This window comes from Phyllostomus discolor, chromosome 8 (assembly GCF_004126475.2).
Source record: "Phyllostomus discolor isolate MPI-MPIP mPhyDis1 chromosome 8, mPhyDis1.pri.v3, whole genome shotgun sequence".
NCBI lineage: Eukaryota > Metazoa > Chordata > Mammalia > Chiroptera > Phyllostomidae > Phyllostomus > Phyllostomus discolor.
Window position 1 is genome coordinate 104260049 of NC_040910.2, and position 14547 is coordinate 104274595.

Here is a 14547-nt window from a genome sequence, read left to right on the forward strand (position 1 = left end):
TTGGGACAAGAAACATTTAATTGGGGGTCTGGGGGCTCAGCAGCGCCCCAGCACACCCATCATGCAGCCTTATGTACAGTGGGCATCAGGCCGCCCCTGGGGTATTGCTGAGGGGGGCTCGTGGCAGCAAACAGGGCAGTGAGGCTTGAGTCTCCCTCTGCGCGGGGGTGGGAGGGAGAAGAGGGGCAGGGACCAGTGGGTAAGATGATGTTCCTCCCACTGCATGGGAGAGCATGACTGTGCCCAGGATGGGGGGTTGGCATCAGCTGGCACGGTCAAGGGCACAAGAGAAGGCTCTGAGCTGGGGGGAAGAGGGCGGTTGGCACCAGAGAAAAGCAACCTGCACCGGAGGGGTTCTCTTTGCGTGGGCTCACCCCTCCCCCAGGGTGCCTCCTCCCCTCCTTTCCTGGTGGCCAGACAGTGGTCCACCTTCCTTGTCTCCCACTCCCTCTTCCTCCCAGAGCTCTCTGTCCAGGGCCAGGCAGCAAAGACAGCCAGAAAAGGGACCCCTGCAACAGTAACCCTGGCACCTGTCACCGGCAGCTCAGAGAGAGGGGTGAGGAAGGGCCATTTGGAGGTCAGCCCTGAGGGCACGGGGGGTTCCTGGGGCCACCTGTGAAGGCTACCCTAGCCGGTTGGTCCTGCTCTTGGGGCTCTTAGAGTCCTGATGATGAATTGGGGGTGTTTTGACCCAGCGTGGGCCAGTTTTTGTTTTCAGTCGGGTTTCTGTGTTCGGGTTGCTCTTGGGTGTCCTTTTCCAGTGGGCAAGGGCAGGGTGGGGCTGCCCCGTGGTGACTGCTCTCTTCAGGGGGACAGTCTGATTTGTCACACACCCTCCCCAGACCCAAGCCCTCCCCTCCTCTGTCCGCCCAGGTTTCAAGTAATGGGAGAGATTCCTGTAGAACTTTCCTGAGAGTTGATGGAGTGACAGAGGCAGTGAGACCGGGAGGTGGACTCAGGGCCCTCCCATAGCCCTGAGTCCCCTCCCAACCAGGGCGGAGGGCCGAGACGGGAAGGCACCTTCCTGAGGCCCCGCCTGCAGGGGGCTGGCTCGGTCACACACACATGGACCCAAGCAGAGGCTCTGTGCGGAGGGGGTCAAAGCAAGAGCAAGGTGGGAGGGTCGGTGCTAGGCTTGGCTAGTGTGGGTGGCTGCAGGAGGAGTGGTCTTTGGGGCCTAAGAGAAGGCCAGTCATGCAAAGCTGGTGTGCGCACGGAAGGCTTTCTGGAAGCTGCAGCAGGGAAGCTCCCCTGAGGGTGCCCCTCAGGGCTAGGCTCAGCCCTGCAGCTGGCCTGGGGGGTGCCTGCACACTTGCCAGGCCCACCTGAGGCTTCCCCGTCCCCACCCACTTTCTTCTCCTCCCCCACCCCCAAGTCCCCGAGGAGCATGTCTCTCTCCAGACACCCTGAGAACCCTGAAATGAAACTTTCCTCAGTGCAGAAGACTCCCAAGCCATAGTGCGTGACCTCTGGGAGAAAGGCAGAGGGAGGAGAAACACGCGCAGATGCCCAGCTCCCCTGCTGGGACCGGAAGCGGGGGGCCAGGCATGGGCAGGGGTGGCATCTGGGTTCTCTTGGCTCCTCTCAGATCTCGGTCAGGGCGTCGGCTGGCACCAGGCCCCGCTTCTTGCCGCTGCTGACGCGGATGAAGCCGTCAGCATCCTTGCTCCTGCCCACGCCCACACAGATCTGAGCCAGAGAGACATGAAGCTGAGGCCTGGCGCTGCCTGCAGCCCTGGCCCCAAGTCCTGCTATGGCTCCCAGGGGGCCCGCGCCAGGGAATGATGAGACCAGCATCAGATGGAATTGGAGACCTCAGCTGGGGTGATGGGAGCAGACCCCGTGAGGGTGCAGGATGCAGCGGCAAGGCCGGCACATCAGCAGACGCAGAGCAGCACTTTGGGCTGACCCTTGGGATCGGCTGCTCTAACGTGGCCCGACTCCCACATCACAGAGGGGAAAGGACTTGTCGAAGTTACATAACCAGCCAGAGGCGTGGCCGGCATTCAAACCCAAGCCTCCAGATTCCTAATCCAGTGCTCCTCTTCTCTCCCAAGCTGTCTCTCACGTAACTGAGCCCCCTGCCTGTGGCCACCAACCCCGAATGCCAGCAGGGGAGACTACAGGCAGCCGCACTGCCGCCACGCGGCCCGGCACTCGGCACTCACCTGGTTCTCCTTGAGGCTCATGCAGCCCTGTTCCTTGTTCCCGGAAAAGGGCTGGCAGCAGCGCCAAACATTCTCGCCTGGCCTCACCCGCTGCACGAAATTGGCTGGAAAGAAGCCAACTCGGTCGCCAATCTTGCCCTGGGGATGAGGCTGGTGTGAGCACCAGTGCCGCTACCCCCCCCCGCCCCCAACGGCTTTCTCTAGACCCGGTGACCACTCAGAGCCAGTGGTAGATTCTCAGCTCCCTGTATTCAGGCCCCCAGTCGGGTGGCTTCTGCAACGGGAAGGGCATTAGGGGGACAGAGGGACAGGGCTGAGGGGGGGTGGGGTCAAGGCAAGAGCAGGGACTGAGGGTTGGTCCTAGGCTTGGCTAGGGCCGGTGGCTGGGGGAGAGGTGGTCTTCAGGGCCTGAGGAGGGGGTGGGGCAGTGCCCACTGAGGGCAGAGGTCGGTGAGATGCCTACCAGGGTCCCTCTGCTTCCCACCCCGAGAGTCACCTTCCACCAGTCCTCGTTAGAGTCGTCCACCAGCATGATCCGGTCTCCAGGCCTGCGAGGAGAGAGCCAGGGCAGCAGGTGGGGCAGGGTGGGCTGGCCATCTCCGCATCGCAATAGTCTTGGGCCCCCAGATCCCCGGCATGCCCCCCTCAGCTGAAGGGGGACTCTTGATGCCCTCAGAAAGAGGACCCCTGTGGCTGCAGGGACAGGAGACATTCTCCAGGACAGAGCGGGGGCAGGGGGCTGGGGCCATGCCATCGGCACCAAATCCCTCCTGGACCCTGGGCATCTCTGCTTCCCTCCGGGCCCAGCAGCCTCAGCTCTGCCGGGAGAAGTGTCCCAAAGGCCCCTCATGCTCATGACCCAGGGTCTGGGGGTGACGGGCCCTGAGGGTGGAGCCGGGCGGCTGCCCGGCAGGGCTGGACGCCAGGAAGACTCACTGCAGGGCCAGGTCGTTGTTCTCCTGCGGCAAGAACTTGTAGAGAGCCACGTAGGAGTACATGGGCCCCGCGTCCCTCCGCAGGGGCGGTCTGGGGGGCTGTGGCTGTGGAAGACCTCGGGGTCAGTGAGGGGAGCCTGACACCCTCCTCACTCCGCTGACTTGCCTGACCTTGCTACCTGGGGGTTCGGAGGTGGGACACAATGCTCCTGGGTCAAGGACAGGGGGAGGTCAGCCTCGCCTGGCCTGTCAGCTGCACTCACACACCCCGGGGGGACTGGGCCCGTGGAGAAGGGAGGTGCTCCAATGCCTGCTGCACCCTGGAGTGGTCCACCCAGGGTGCAGCAGGCTGCCCCCTGTGTCGCGCTGCCTGCCCCCTGTGCCCACTCACCCTAGCATTGCCCTCCCTGTAGACCGAGGATAAAGGATGGAGAAGTGATACTCCCACCCACCCTGCTCTCAGCCACCTATGGGTCAGTGACAAGGATAAGTGACATCCCTTTCCCACCTGCCTGCTGGGGCTGGTGCCAGCATCGCCTCACCTGCTGTCCAGGGCTCTTCTCCTCTGGTCCTGACCCCTCGGTCTCCACAGGAGCTGTGAATACTGCAGGTGCCAGGGGGAGGCCGGGGCGTGAGGCAGCAGGGAGCAACCGCACTGTGTCCCCTCCCCGCCCCTGGTCCCTGCCCCTACTCACCACTGTCACCAGGGCCCTCCTCAGAGCTTCGGATGCTGCTTTCGCCGTCCTCAGTCAGCTCATCCCGCTCACTCTGGGGACAGAGGAAAAAGGGGAGGGTTCAGCCCCTCGATCTTCACTCTCAAAACACCCTTCCCAGCCCTGGCTGGCATAGCTCAGTGGATTGAGCGCGGGCTGCGAACCAAAGTGTCGCAGGTTCGATTCCCAGTCAGGGTACATGCCTGGGTTGCAGGCCATGACCCCCAGCAACCTCACATTGATGTTTCTCTCTCTCTCTCTTTCTCCCTCCCTTCCCTCTCTAAAAATAAATAAATGAATAAATACATAAACAAACAAACCCTTCCCCTGAGGTTCTCCACTGGGGCCCACCATACCAGGCTCCGCGTGGGGGACTCAGAGGTGCTGCTGAAGCTGGATCGGTTCATCAGCGCCAAGGAGGTGCCATAGCGCAGCGTCTCGTAGACGGGGTCCACCTTGCCGCTGGCCCCTGCGGAGGATCCACCCTCAGGGCCGGGCACCCGGCCGCCAGCCTCGCTCAGCCCCGGAGCGCCATACCTCAGCCCTGGCTGCCCCGCCGGCTCCAGCTCAGCACGGCCAAGGCTGAGCTCCTGTCTCCCCTCCGCTGCCCCACCCGTTCTCCCTCGTCACAGGGGGAGCTCCATGTCCTCCAGTGGAGCCCACGCGGAAACCTGGGGCACCTCCACCCCTCGCGCTCCTCACTGCCTGCACCACTCTGTCACTTAGTCCCGCCTCCCAGATGGTTCTGGAATCGATCCACGTCTCTCCACCTCCACGGCTACCAGGCCGGTCAGAGCTACCAAACTCTCTCCTGACAGTCGGCACGACCTCCCAACTACTCTCCATGCTCCCGCTCCAGCCCCTCCAACCCACACGGCAGCCAGAATGCTCTTACAAAAACACGAAAATTGCCTTTGGGATAAAGTCCAAAGAACAATCCTAAAACGGACCCCAAGGCCCTGCACCCAGGGTCCCGTCACACTTTCTTACCCCCACTCCCTCGGTCTCAGCCCCAGTCTGCCTCGGGTCACACCCCCTGCCCCAGCGGTCCGCCCCAGACCCTCCGCGCACGCGCACTCGCTCCCCACCCTTAACCTCCCAGATGCCCTCCTGGTCCCAGTGGTCGAGGGCGGTGCCTGTTCCACCCTCTCTGTAGTCCCTAGCCTTGTTTCAGGCATCTGTCTGAATGGCGATTGCCTGATGATTGCTATAGTTACCCACTTCACGTCTGGCTTCCTTATAGACTATGAGCTTCACCTTCTTCAGTGCTGTGTCCCTGTGCCCGGCATGGTGTCTGGCACTTAGTAGGTGCTCAGTAAAGTTTTTGTTGAAGAGCAAACAACTGAATGAATGAATGAATGAATGAACCCTACGTCCAGGACAGGAGGCATTCAGAGTCGGGAAGCGGTGGCAGTGCCAGTGTGACTCAGGTGCCCCTGTGAGGGAGGCACGGCTTTGTCATCACGCCCCAGTGGGACCAGGAACAGAGGGACACTCACCAGTGGGTGGGGACTCTCTGCTGGTGGCGCAGGCTGGTGGCGGCTCGTGCACCAGGAGCGGGGAGCTGAAGTTGCGACGGAAGGAGGAGGACTGTGGCCAGGAGGGGCAGAGAGAGGGCACGAGGATGTCACGGCCCCCCGAGCACTTGGCCTTCCCCACGCCCAGGGACCACCCCCCGTGGGAACCGGCGCTCGCTCGTTGCCCCACAGGCCAGTCCCGGGGGCTCTCAGCGGGCCGACTCTGCAGGGCGCCCACTCACCGTCTTGACTGGGCACTGCTGATGCGAGATCTCCTCGGAGCACCAGAGGTGGACGCTGACTTTGCACGTCTTACACCGCAAGCCCTGCTTGGAGTTTCCTGGGGAGAAGTCGAGTTCAGAAGGAGAGGTTAGTCCAGAGAGGACATGTCCAGGGGCCATGAGCAAAGGAGGCAGGTCAGGGAGTGTGGAGAGAGCGGGGGTTGGGCGTCCTCACACCAGCCTCCGGGACCAGCCGCTACCCCTGGAACAGCCAGGGCGTGGACTGGCATGGGAGCCTGAGTTGTTAGTAGACACAGTGACACCGGGCCACCACCCTCCCCCAGTGGTGCTCATTTGTCATGGGGCTGGGAGGCCAGAATGTCAGGAAGTGCCACAGGCCCACTCTCTGCACCCACCCTGGCCCATCACCTTGCCCGCTTCGGGCACCTACCCACGATCAGCTGGTGGCACAGCTCGCAGGGGCTGGCTCGCTTGAAGACGTGTTCCTGGAAGCTGTGCAGCCTCACCGGTTTGAGCGGTGCCAGGGGGCGCGGGGCCGGGCACGGGGAGGGCGCCGGGGTGGGTAGGCCCCTATCTGTGGATGCCAGCGGTGTGGGGGGAGTGGGCAGAGGGGTCGGGGGCGTCAGCAGCACCTCCGTGGGGCACTTGAGCTCAGAGCCCGAGCGAAGGAAGAAGTTCTCCACACTCTTACTCCGGAGGATGGTCTTGAGAGAAAGTGAGCGCTTGAACCGCTGGAGCTGAGAGAGAAAGAGGGGCTGTGAACAGAAGGCAGAGAGGGGGGCTGGCTCCCCTCCAGGACGTCTCTGTTGGTCAGCAACCCCAGAAGGTGGGCCACAACCCCAGATGCCTACGGTAACCTCCGTGAGCAAAGGAGTTCTGGCTGAGCGGGGCACAATTAGGAGGAGTGGGGACTGTGGCAAAGCGCACAGCCAGCAAGCAGCCGCTGGTCTCCTAGCTAACCAAGGTTAGTCTGAATGACCAGCCCAGTATTGTCAGGCGTTCCCATTTTTCAAAAAAAATCGAAACTTTTATGTGAACTTGAATAGAAACAAATTTAAGAGGTTTCATTTCCTTTTCTTATTGCAGAAATGGTAGTATACTATTTTTCTTGTGCCTTGGTTTTTTTTTTTTTTAACTTAATAGTAAATCTTGGAAATCATTCCATACCAATACATAAAGAGTTCCATCATTCTTTTTTATGGCTACACAGGGTTTCACTGTATGGGTACACCGTTTACTCGTTACAAAAAAATACTTCGGGCCCTGACTGGTGTGACTCGGTTGAGCGTCCTCCTGCAAAGCAAAAGGTCACCGGTTTGATTCCCAGTCAGGGCACATGCCTGGGTTGTAGGTTCGGTCCCTGGGCAGGATGCATATGAGAGGTTTCTCTCCCTCTCTTTCTCCCTCCCTTCCCCTCTTTATAAAAATACATAAAGTACTTTGGGAGTCACGTCCCCAGTTTCCCACCCGTGTTCTTGCACAGCAGGGGAGTGGTCATCCTGGACCCTCCTCCTCAGGGTTAATATTCCCTCTCAAACACCTCTTCAGCCCCCCCCCCCCCATTGCCTCATCACCTGCACAGCCTGGCCTCAGTTCCCGGCCCAGCACCCCCAGTCTGAGCTGGGGCCACAGCCCCTCGCCTCCTCCTGCTCCCCATACAGCCACCAGGGAGGGGATCCCTGACCCTGGTAAAAACGTTTCATGGCCCTTCAGGACCCAGCCAAGGCCCTCCCCCAGACGTGAGTCTCTGCAACCTGCCAAACCTGCCTTTCTTTTTTTAAAAAAAATTTTTTTTAAAGATTGTATTTATTTATTTTCAGAGAGGGAAGGGGGGGAGAAAGAAAGAGAGAGAGAGAAACATCAATGTGGGGTTGCTGGGGGGCCGTGGCCTACAACCCAGGGATGTGCCCTGACTGGGAATCGAACCTGCGACACTTTGGTTCACAGCCCGCGCTCAATCCACTGAGCTATGCCAGCCAGGACCAAACCTCCCTTTCCAACACTGCCTTCCACCTGCTGCTTGGCTACAGGGACTCCAGCTGATCCGTGTTTCAAGCCTGTAAGCTGTTGACTCAATTTGTCCTCTCTGCCTTATCCAGTGAATACCCTCTTTCTCCTTCAGGATTTCCAGTGAGTCTTCCTCTTCTGGGATGCTGTCTCTCCTGCACGTTCCATTTAGTGGAGCCCACTCCCACTCCCACTCCCACCCCCGGGGCCCAGAGCACCCAGTGCTGACTTCCATTATAGCTCGTCAGGTCTGTGTTACCATTCACTTCATCCTTTCCCAAGAGGCTGTGAGCTCAGAGCAGGGACAGCTGCTCCAAATCCCGACACAGGGCCTCGACACAAAGTAGGTGCTCAGTCAACATGTGTTTAATACTTGATGAGCCCATGGCTGGAATCCTAAATGCAGCCCGTGTTTTGGAGTGTGGGGTGGATTCTTCAGTGAAGCCAGCCTTATTTCCACTGCTCACGCAAACATACCATTCTTGAGTCTGCCCGGAGAGAGGCCTGGAAACCTCTCTAGCCGGATCCTTGCCCCACTCCCCTCCTGTCGAGACCCCCTTTGCCCTTGCTCTTTCCTTTCCACCAGTGATAGAAAAAGGCTGCCAGAGGCCTGGCTTCAGACAGGGATACTTGGCCAGGGCTCCCAGCTGGCACACCGGGCAGCCTGTGTGCCATGGCTGCCAGCCTGACATCCCTGCCAAGAGGATGGAAGTGGCAGCCCCTCTAGCCCCGGGGAGGTCAGCAGGCAGCAAGACAGAGTGGGGAGCAGAGAGGGAGATGTCTGGGCACAAGGCAGGCCCAGTGTGCCAGCTGGGAAGCCAGAGCCCTGGGGTGTCTGGCACACTGCGCTGCCTAACTCCTTCCAAATGCAGCTTCCTGGACAGCACTGTGGGCTTCTTTGTGTGTGTATGAGATTCAGGGCCCCAGGCCCCAGATGCCTGCACGCTGGGGCAGAGGTGGAGGGCCAGGGAGACAATCGTTAGAACACAAATGTGTTCTATGGGCCAAATACGGTGCTGGGGGCTCTCACAGGCCCGGAGAAGCGAGTGAACCACCACTGCCCAGGGGCCACGGACAGAGAGCACCGAGGTTGGCGGAAGGGTATGCTGGGGTCGGGGGAAAACTAACCCTGCTGTCTAGAGGCAAGTCGCTCCACTTCCTCTCTCTGAGCCTCAGTTTCCCCACATCCAAGGGGAAGGAGGCAGGACTATGTGCTCTCTAAGCAATGCAATGTTCTGGGTCCCACAACCAAAAACATGAACTTGTAACTAGGCGCTGTTGCTGTCAGCGGACTGGAAGGGAGCTAGCACTTTCTGTGCTACACCTCATTAGTCCTGGCACTGCCCTCACTTCGGCGGTGGTGACAATTATCCCACCTTTCAGGTGAGGGACTGAGGCTCATAGGCATTGTCACTTACTCATCGTGGGTCCTAAGCTGCTAAGCAGCAGAGCCAAGACTTGAACCAGTGGCTTCAGCTGTTGAACCCACGTGATCAGGAGCATCCCGCTGCTCTGTGCCCTCACCTCTGCCCCTCAGTTGCTCCATGGGCTTGTTACCAGGTCAATAATGAAATTCAGGGTTAGAGGGGACTTGGAAAACTGGTCATCTAGAGCAGTCCCTCCCCTGCCGCCCTGCACGTCCCCACAGAATGGTCGTCTGACGGCCCTCTCTCGGGACAGCCGGTCTTTGCAGCTGCAATGGCTGGGAAGTGTTTCCCTCTATGGAGCTGAAACCTGCAATTTCTGCCTGTCAGCTCCTGTTCCTCCCTCAGCTCCAGAAAGGGCTCCTCCCTCTTACACATCAGTCCTTCGAGTAGTTTAAGATATCAGTCCTGTTCCCCCTTCCCAAGCCATTGTTTTCATGGTAATCCTCACAGGATGACTGTAACACGCCTCACTCTCCAGCCCCTGCCCTTTCCCGTGGCGCCCTGGCCTCAGTGCCACAAGCCACCTCTGCGGGGTTCCAGAGGTCTCTGGAACCAAATGTTCTCCAGCACCAGGCCAGCCCCAACTAACTCCGTCTGAGATTCCCTGGCTCAGCTGTGGGCCCCAGGTACCACCTGCTGTGGCTGGCAGATGTCAAGAGCTGTGGCCAGAGGGCAGGAAGGGGACACCCCTGCCAAATGGCTTGCTTGATACCTGCCCACTCCAGAGACACCTGGCTTGGCTACGCAATGCTCATTTTGGCTCAGCCTGGCCAGGTATTCCCGTTCCTGGGACTTCTAGTTCCCAGAAATGATCTTTCCCCGTCTCCCCTCCAGCTATCTTTTTGGAGTGCCCACTGTCCCAGGCCCCATTCCTCGGCATGGGGAGAAGTCTCCATGTACCCTGGGGAGCTGTACCACCCGGATCCTATTCCGTCCCAATGTACCAGGGGCTTGTGTGGCTTGGAGCCCGAAGCACCAGGCCCGTTCTTCCGAACTCCCTCCCGGAGTCAGGGCCTGGCTTGCCTGCCTCCTTCCTACTTCCCCGCATCCTAGACGGTTCCTTCTTTCCTCAGTTCTCCACAGTACCTCCTCACTTCCCACCAGTGCCTGAGGGCACAAAGCAGGAGGCGGTGGGTGGTGGCAGACTTGGCACAAGCTGACTCAGATGGCAGCGCTGGCATGGCAGAGTCTTCCCAACGATGGCATCAAAGGGGGTGATGGCAAGCCCGATGTGGTACTATGGGATGGGGACCCAGAAAAGGTGATACGACTCTAGGAAGGTCGTTGAGTAGCTTGGATGCTGGGGTGAGACCCACCCCTAGGGTGGACAGAAGGCTGGATTTGAGCCCCAGACACTGATATACAAGCCTGGGATGTTGGCTTCACTGCCTGACGGGAAGTTGTACCTGCTGCCTCCGTTGCACCTGCCTCAAACTGAGCTGGGTGGACAGCAACCACCCCTCTTCCTTCCTTCTCCCCCTCTCTACAGCCTGGAGACAGAAGTTTCTTTGAGACTGGAAGGAGGCTGGCTAAGGGTCCTGAATTTTTCTCCCTCTGCCCACCTCTGCCCTCCTGACCCTGTTGCTATTACTGAGTCCTTCACGAGGGTGAGGTACAGCTTGGGGAGCTAAGGTGCAGGGCTCCACCTGGCCCGGCACAGAGGGGCCAGGTCAGATGTGCAGCCCCCTGCTCCCCTACTCCCGGGACATCCATGGCTCAGACCCGGGGGTGATGGCACTGGAGGGCCCTTGGGCTGGGAGGAGGGCGGCACATACCTGCCAGGCCCAGACCTCCCTGTCTCCGCACAGCTGAGCTTGCAGCTTGCTGATTGCTGAGGCAGCACGCTGAGGGCTCCTGCCTGCTTTCACACCTGCGTGCTGTGGCGAGCTCTTCAGGAAGGGGCAGGACTGTCAGGCCTCGGTGTGGGGGGCAGGGCAGGGCCTGGGAGGCCCCTAAGCCCCTGGGAGCACCTAGGGGGGATGTCTGTCCGGGGTGACTACAGGCAACTGAGTTCAGGGCCTTGGAACTCAAGACGGACTCGGCCTGGGTTCCCTCTGCTTGAAAGAAGCTGTCCCAAATATTCCAAGCAATATCCGCCCGCCCCAGCACCTCTTTCCTTTCCCAGTAGACACTTGACTGTCTGGAGGGAAGTTAACTGTGTGGTCTGAGAGTCCACAGAAGGAGGCAGGAGAAGGTCAAGTGTATATCTGAAGAATTAGACATGGAGGCCCACTGAGTGCCTCTGGTTTAGGGATGAGAAGCCTCCTGGGCTGCCTCAGCTGGACTCCACCCTGGCCCTACTCATCTCCCCCTGGTCACTCCCCTGATGACCTTGACCTTGAATGACCCTTATATCCTGGGGAGATGGTCAAGACAGAATGAAGAGGAAGAGGGACATTGGAGAGAACTATAGATAAGCTAGGGATACCCGGGAGGAGCCAAGACCCCATCCATTTCTGGTTCCCGCCACCTCCCTCCTCATCTGGATAATAGGAGTAGGGTGGAAACCAAATACCAGGGGTGGAAGGGGGAGGGAAAGGGGCCTTGGCCTGTAGTCTGGGGAGGGGGCAGGGAGCACCCTTGACACAGCTGTTTCTTCTCTCCACATCCCCAGGTCGGCTCAGGTTGCTTCCCGCAGAACTTCTTGCGGGTCAGTTGTGAGCACGTAGAACTTGGGGAAGGAGCAGACTGGGGAGGGGGCGGGGCGCGGGGCGCGGGGGAGAGGTGCCCGTAGCATGTGAGAGGCTTCTCTCCCTCATCCGCTTCAACGCCAGGAGTCTGGGCTCAGCCAGACTTCACCGGGGAATAATTTATTCATTGTGACTCCCGCAGGAGTAACAATCATACATAATTAGGGTTAATTATGACATTCATTAATTACAATGACTTCTCTTTTTGCCTTTACCCTCCCCAAACCACCCCACTCCCGTCCCGCTCCCGGGGTGGGGGGTGGGGCTGCCTTTCTGGTCTGGAGCCGCAACAGCAGTCCCCCAGCCCCCGCCCGCGGTGGCCTGCGCTGCCGCAGCCCCCAGCGCGGACTCGGAAGCTGCGCACCCCTGAGCCGCCGCCTCACGTCCCCCAGCCGAACCCGGCTGGGCGCGGGGAACGCAGGACTGCGGCGGGTCAGAGACAGCCAAAGAGACTCAGAGATAAACACACGCAGACGCCGAGAGAACCCGGGAGGGACGCACACAGAAAGATGCCAAGACAGAGACAAACAGGTTGTAGAGACATTTTCAGAGAGACACAGAGAGAGGGGCAGGCTGAGCTACACCCAGAGACCTGGCGGACGGACACCAGAGGGGTGCGCCTCGCACGTACACACGGGCGCGTACACCGGCCCACACTCGCTACACAGGGATACACACACTCTACCTCCGCCTTCGCTGCGCCGATTCCCTCCAACAAAGCCGAGTTACAACCTCCCTGGAGGGTCGCGGTAGTGCGTCCGCTCATCACGCGCGCAAGGGCGTGTCGTGCTTGTGTGATGGGGGTTCCTTGTGGCCCGTCGTCGCGAACCCACTCCACCCGGGTCGCAGCGCGGAGCCTTAACAAACACGCCCGCCCCGATACTGGGACCCCAGGGCACCCAAAGCCCACAGTGGCGACCGCGTCCAGAGGAGGGCGCCCGGGCCGGGGGCGCACCGGACAGGGGTCCAGGCCTCGTGCCTCCCGAGTTACCTTGGTTTCTTGGAGGACAGAGACGGTGCCCGGGGGTGTGTGGGTGGCCGCGTCATCAGGTTCATTCTCCTTCTCGCTCATTTCGGTCATGGTTGGGGTGGAGGGGAAGACAAGGTCCGGAGACCCGACGGCCGGCCCGCTGGGGGGCAGGCTGAGGGTGACGGGCGTCTCTCTGGGACCCTGAAGCCCTTCTCCGCAGACTGCTCCCCAGTGAACCCCAGCAGAAACCCGCCCAGGCAAAGCGGCCCCTCACTCCCGTGAGCTGGTGGAGAAAGTTCCGGGTTTGCCCGGCGAGGGGTAGTAATTGCCCGGGGCGGCGGAAGAGGGACGACCCGGGGCGTGAGGACCGAGGGTCTGCAGAAGATGCTGCTCCGAGCCAAGGAAGGAGGGAAGTGGGGACGCGGGACTGAGCTGAGGGAGGGAGCAATGGAGCTGTCAGTGTCCGGCAGTCTCCGCCGTCCTCTGCGCCCGCCCCCCATCCTCCTCCCCCTCCCCCACGGGTCCCAGCCCCACACCCGGCAGCCCCCTCCGCCCAGTCCTCGCCTCCCAACTTTGATTTAGGAGGTCGCCTTGTCCCTCCCCCTTTCCTCCGCGGCTCCCTCGAGCCTCTATGCAAATTAGGCTCTCAGCTATTGGCTGCTTCTGAGGGCGAACTGGGCGGAGCCTGGGGGGTTCGAAAAGATGGGGCGGGGCTTGGAAGGTAAAGAGGTGGAGGGGGCAGTTTTACACTGAAAAACCCGGAATGGGTGGCGTGACAAGGTTCAGGAATGTCTCGGAAGATCACCAGAGTCTGTATGGGGTTGGGAGAATAGGAATAGGTTGCATCTGCAGGATAGCGGAGAGTGAGACCCAGATTAGGACTTTCTGATAGCGAAGTGGAGGTAGAATGGGGACCCTTCTGCCCCGACACCTGGATGTCTCTCTGCCCTAAAGTAACTCTCTACCAACATGCACACACCCTGGACTAAGCGGTAGAGATTTCCTCAAGCAGAGAAGGGACAGCTTAACATCATGTATCAAGGGCCAGGCCTGACAGTTGCTCTTTTGTGGATGGAAAGCAGGATAACTGTGCCACTTTCCCGTCTTATTGTCTGGACTTGAGCGGAGAAGTGGCCTCAGTCCCTGAACCGGAGGTCCTCTAAACTTTTCCAAGACATGCCTCCCCACTCCTATAGATCCTGCCACAAATGGAGTTGGATCAGGGGGTAGGGAAAGGTGGCACAGGGGAAGCAGGGTCTGGCCCTCCAAGGAGTCCTCTATCCGCTTCTTCTGAGGGCAGCTGTTATAATGCATGTTGCTCACCTGCCATTTCCCTGAGTACCCCTCCCTCGCCTCCTGTCCTGACCAAAAGGTCAAGCTTCATCCCTCCGTCTGTCCAAGGAAAGGGAGGGAGGTTAGGGGATTGTGAGACTCCTTTCCTGGTTGTGGGTGGAGAGACTTCTGGGTCTAAGTCTCTTTCCTCCTCATCTGCCGCGGGTGATGAGAGGGGGGTGGGGGGCGGTGTACTCAAGAAGGTCGTGCCTCTGTGCCAGCCCTGGAGGAGACGCTGAACCCTGTGTCTGCCCATACACCCAGCCCTTCGTGCGGCCCCTGTCCTCTCAAGGATGAGCTCACCACTGGAGCGCCGCTCAGGTTACTGTGTCCAAGAATAGAGATTTATTTGACAGTGGCAGAAGTAGGACAAGGGCAAACGTGGTTGTGGGGGCTTAGCCCCCTCTCCCTCCATATCCACCCAATACAATTGCAGACTCCCTGGCGCTAGCTTTCCTGAAAGGAGCTTCCACAGAAGCTGGCCTCGAACCAGTCTCCAAAGGCCCACTCATGACCAGCCTTCTCTCAGTCTCCTCTGAGGCCTGT

At 59.9% G+C, this 14547-nt stretch overlaps 1 protein-coding gene across 2 annotated transcripts; it reads right to left on the reverse strand.

The window, feature by feature from the left end:
- Positions 1 to 13174, reverse strand: STAC2 (SH3 and cysteine rich domain 2). 2 transcript variants are annotated; one of them, XM_028520702.2, is made up of 11 exons: positions 12691 to 13174; positions 6006 to 6312; positions 5576 to 5673; positions 5316 to 5406; positions 4173 to 4285; positions 3799 to 3871; positions 3646 to 3707; positions 3105 to 3208; positions 2665 to 2716; positions 2169 to 2306; positions 1 to 1689 (listed from the first exon to the last, which is right to left on the reverse strand). In XM_028520702.2, exons 1-11 carry the CDS (start codon positions 12778 to 12780, stop codon positions 1585 to 1587), a joined length of 1233 nt encoding a protein of 410 aa, XP_028376503.1. In that variant the 5' UTR covers positions 12781 to 13174; the 3' UTR covers positions 1 to 1584. The 2 variants fall into 2 exon arrangements, with proteins under 2 accessions (XP_028376503.1, XP_035889759.1); XM_036033866.1 differs by lacking the exon at positions 12691 to 13174 and adding an exon at positions 12385 to 12587.
- Between the last annotated feature and the right edge of the window lie 1373 nt (positions 13175 to 14547).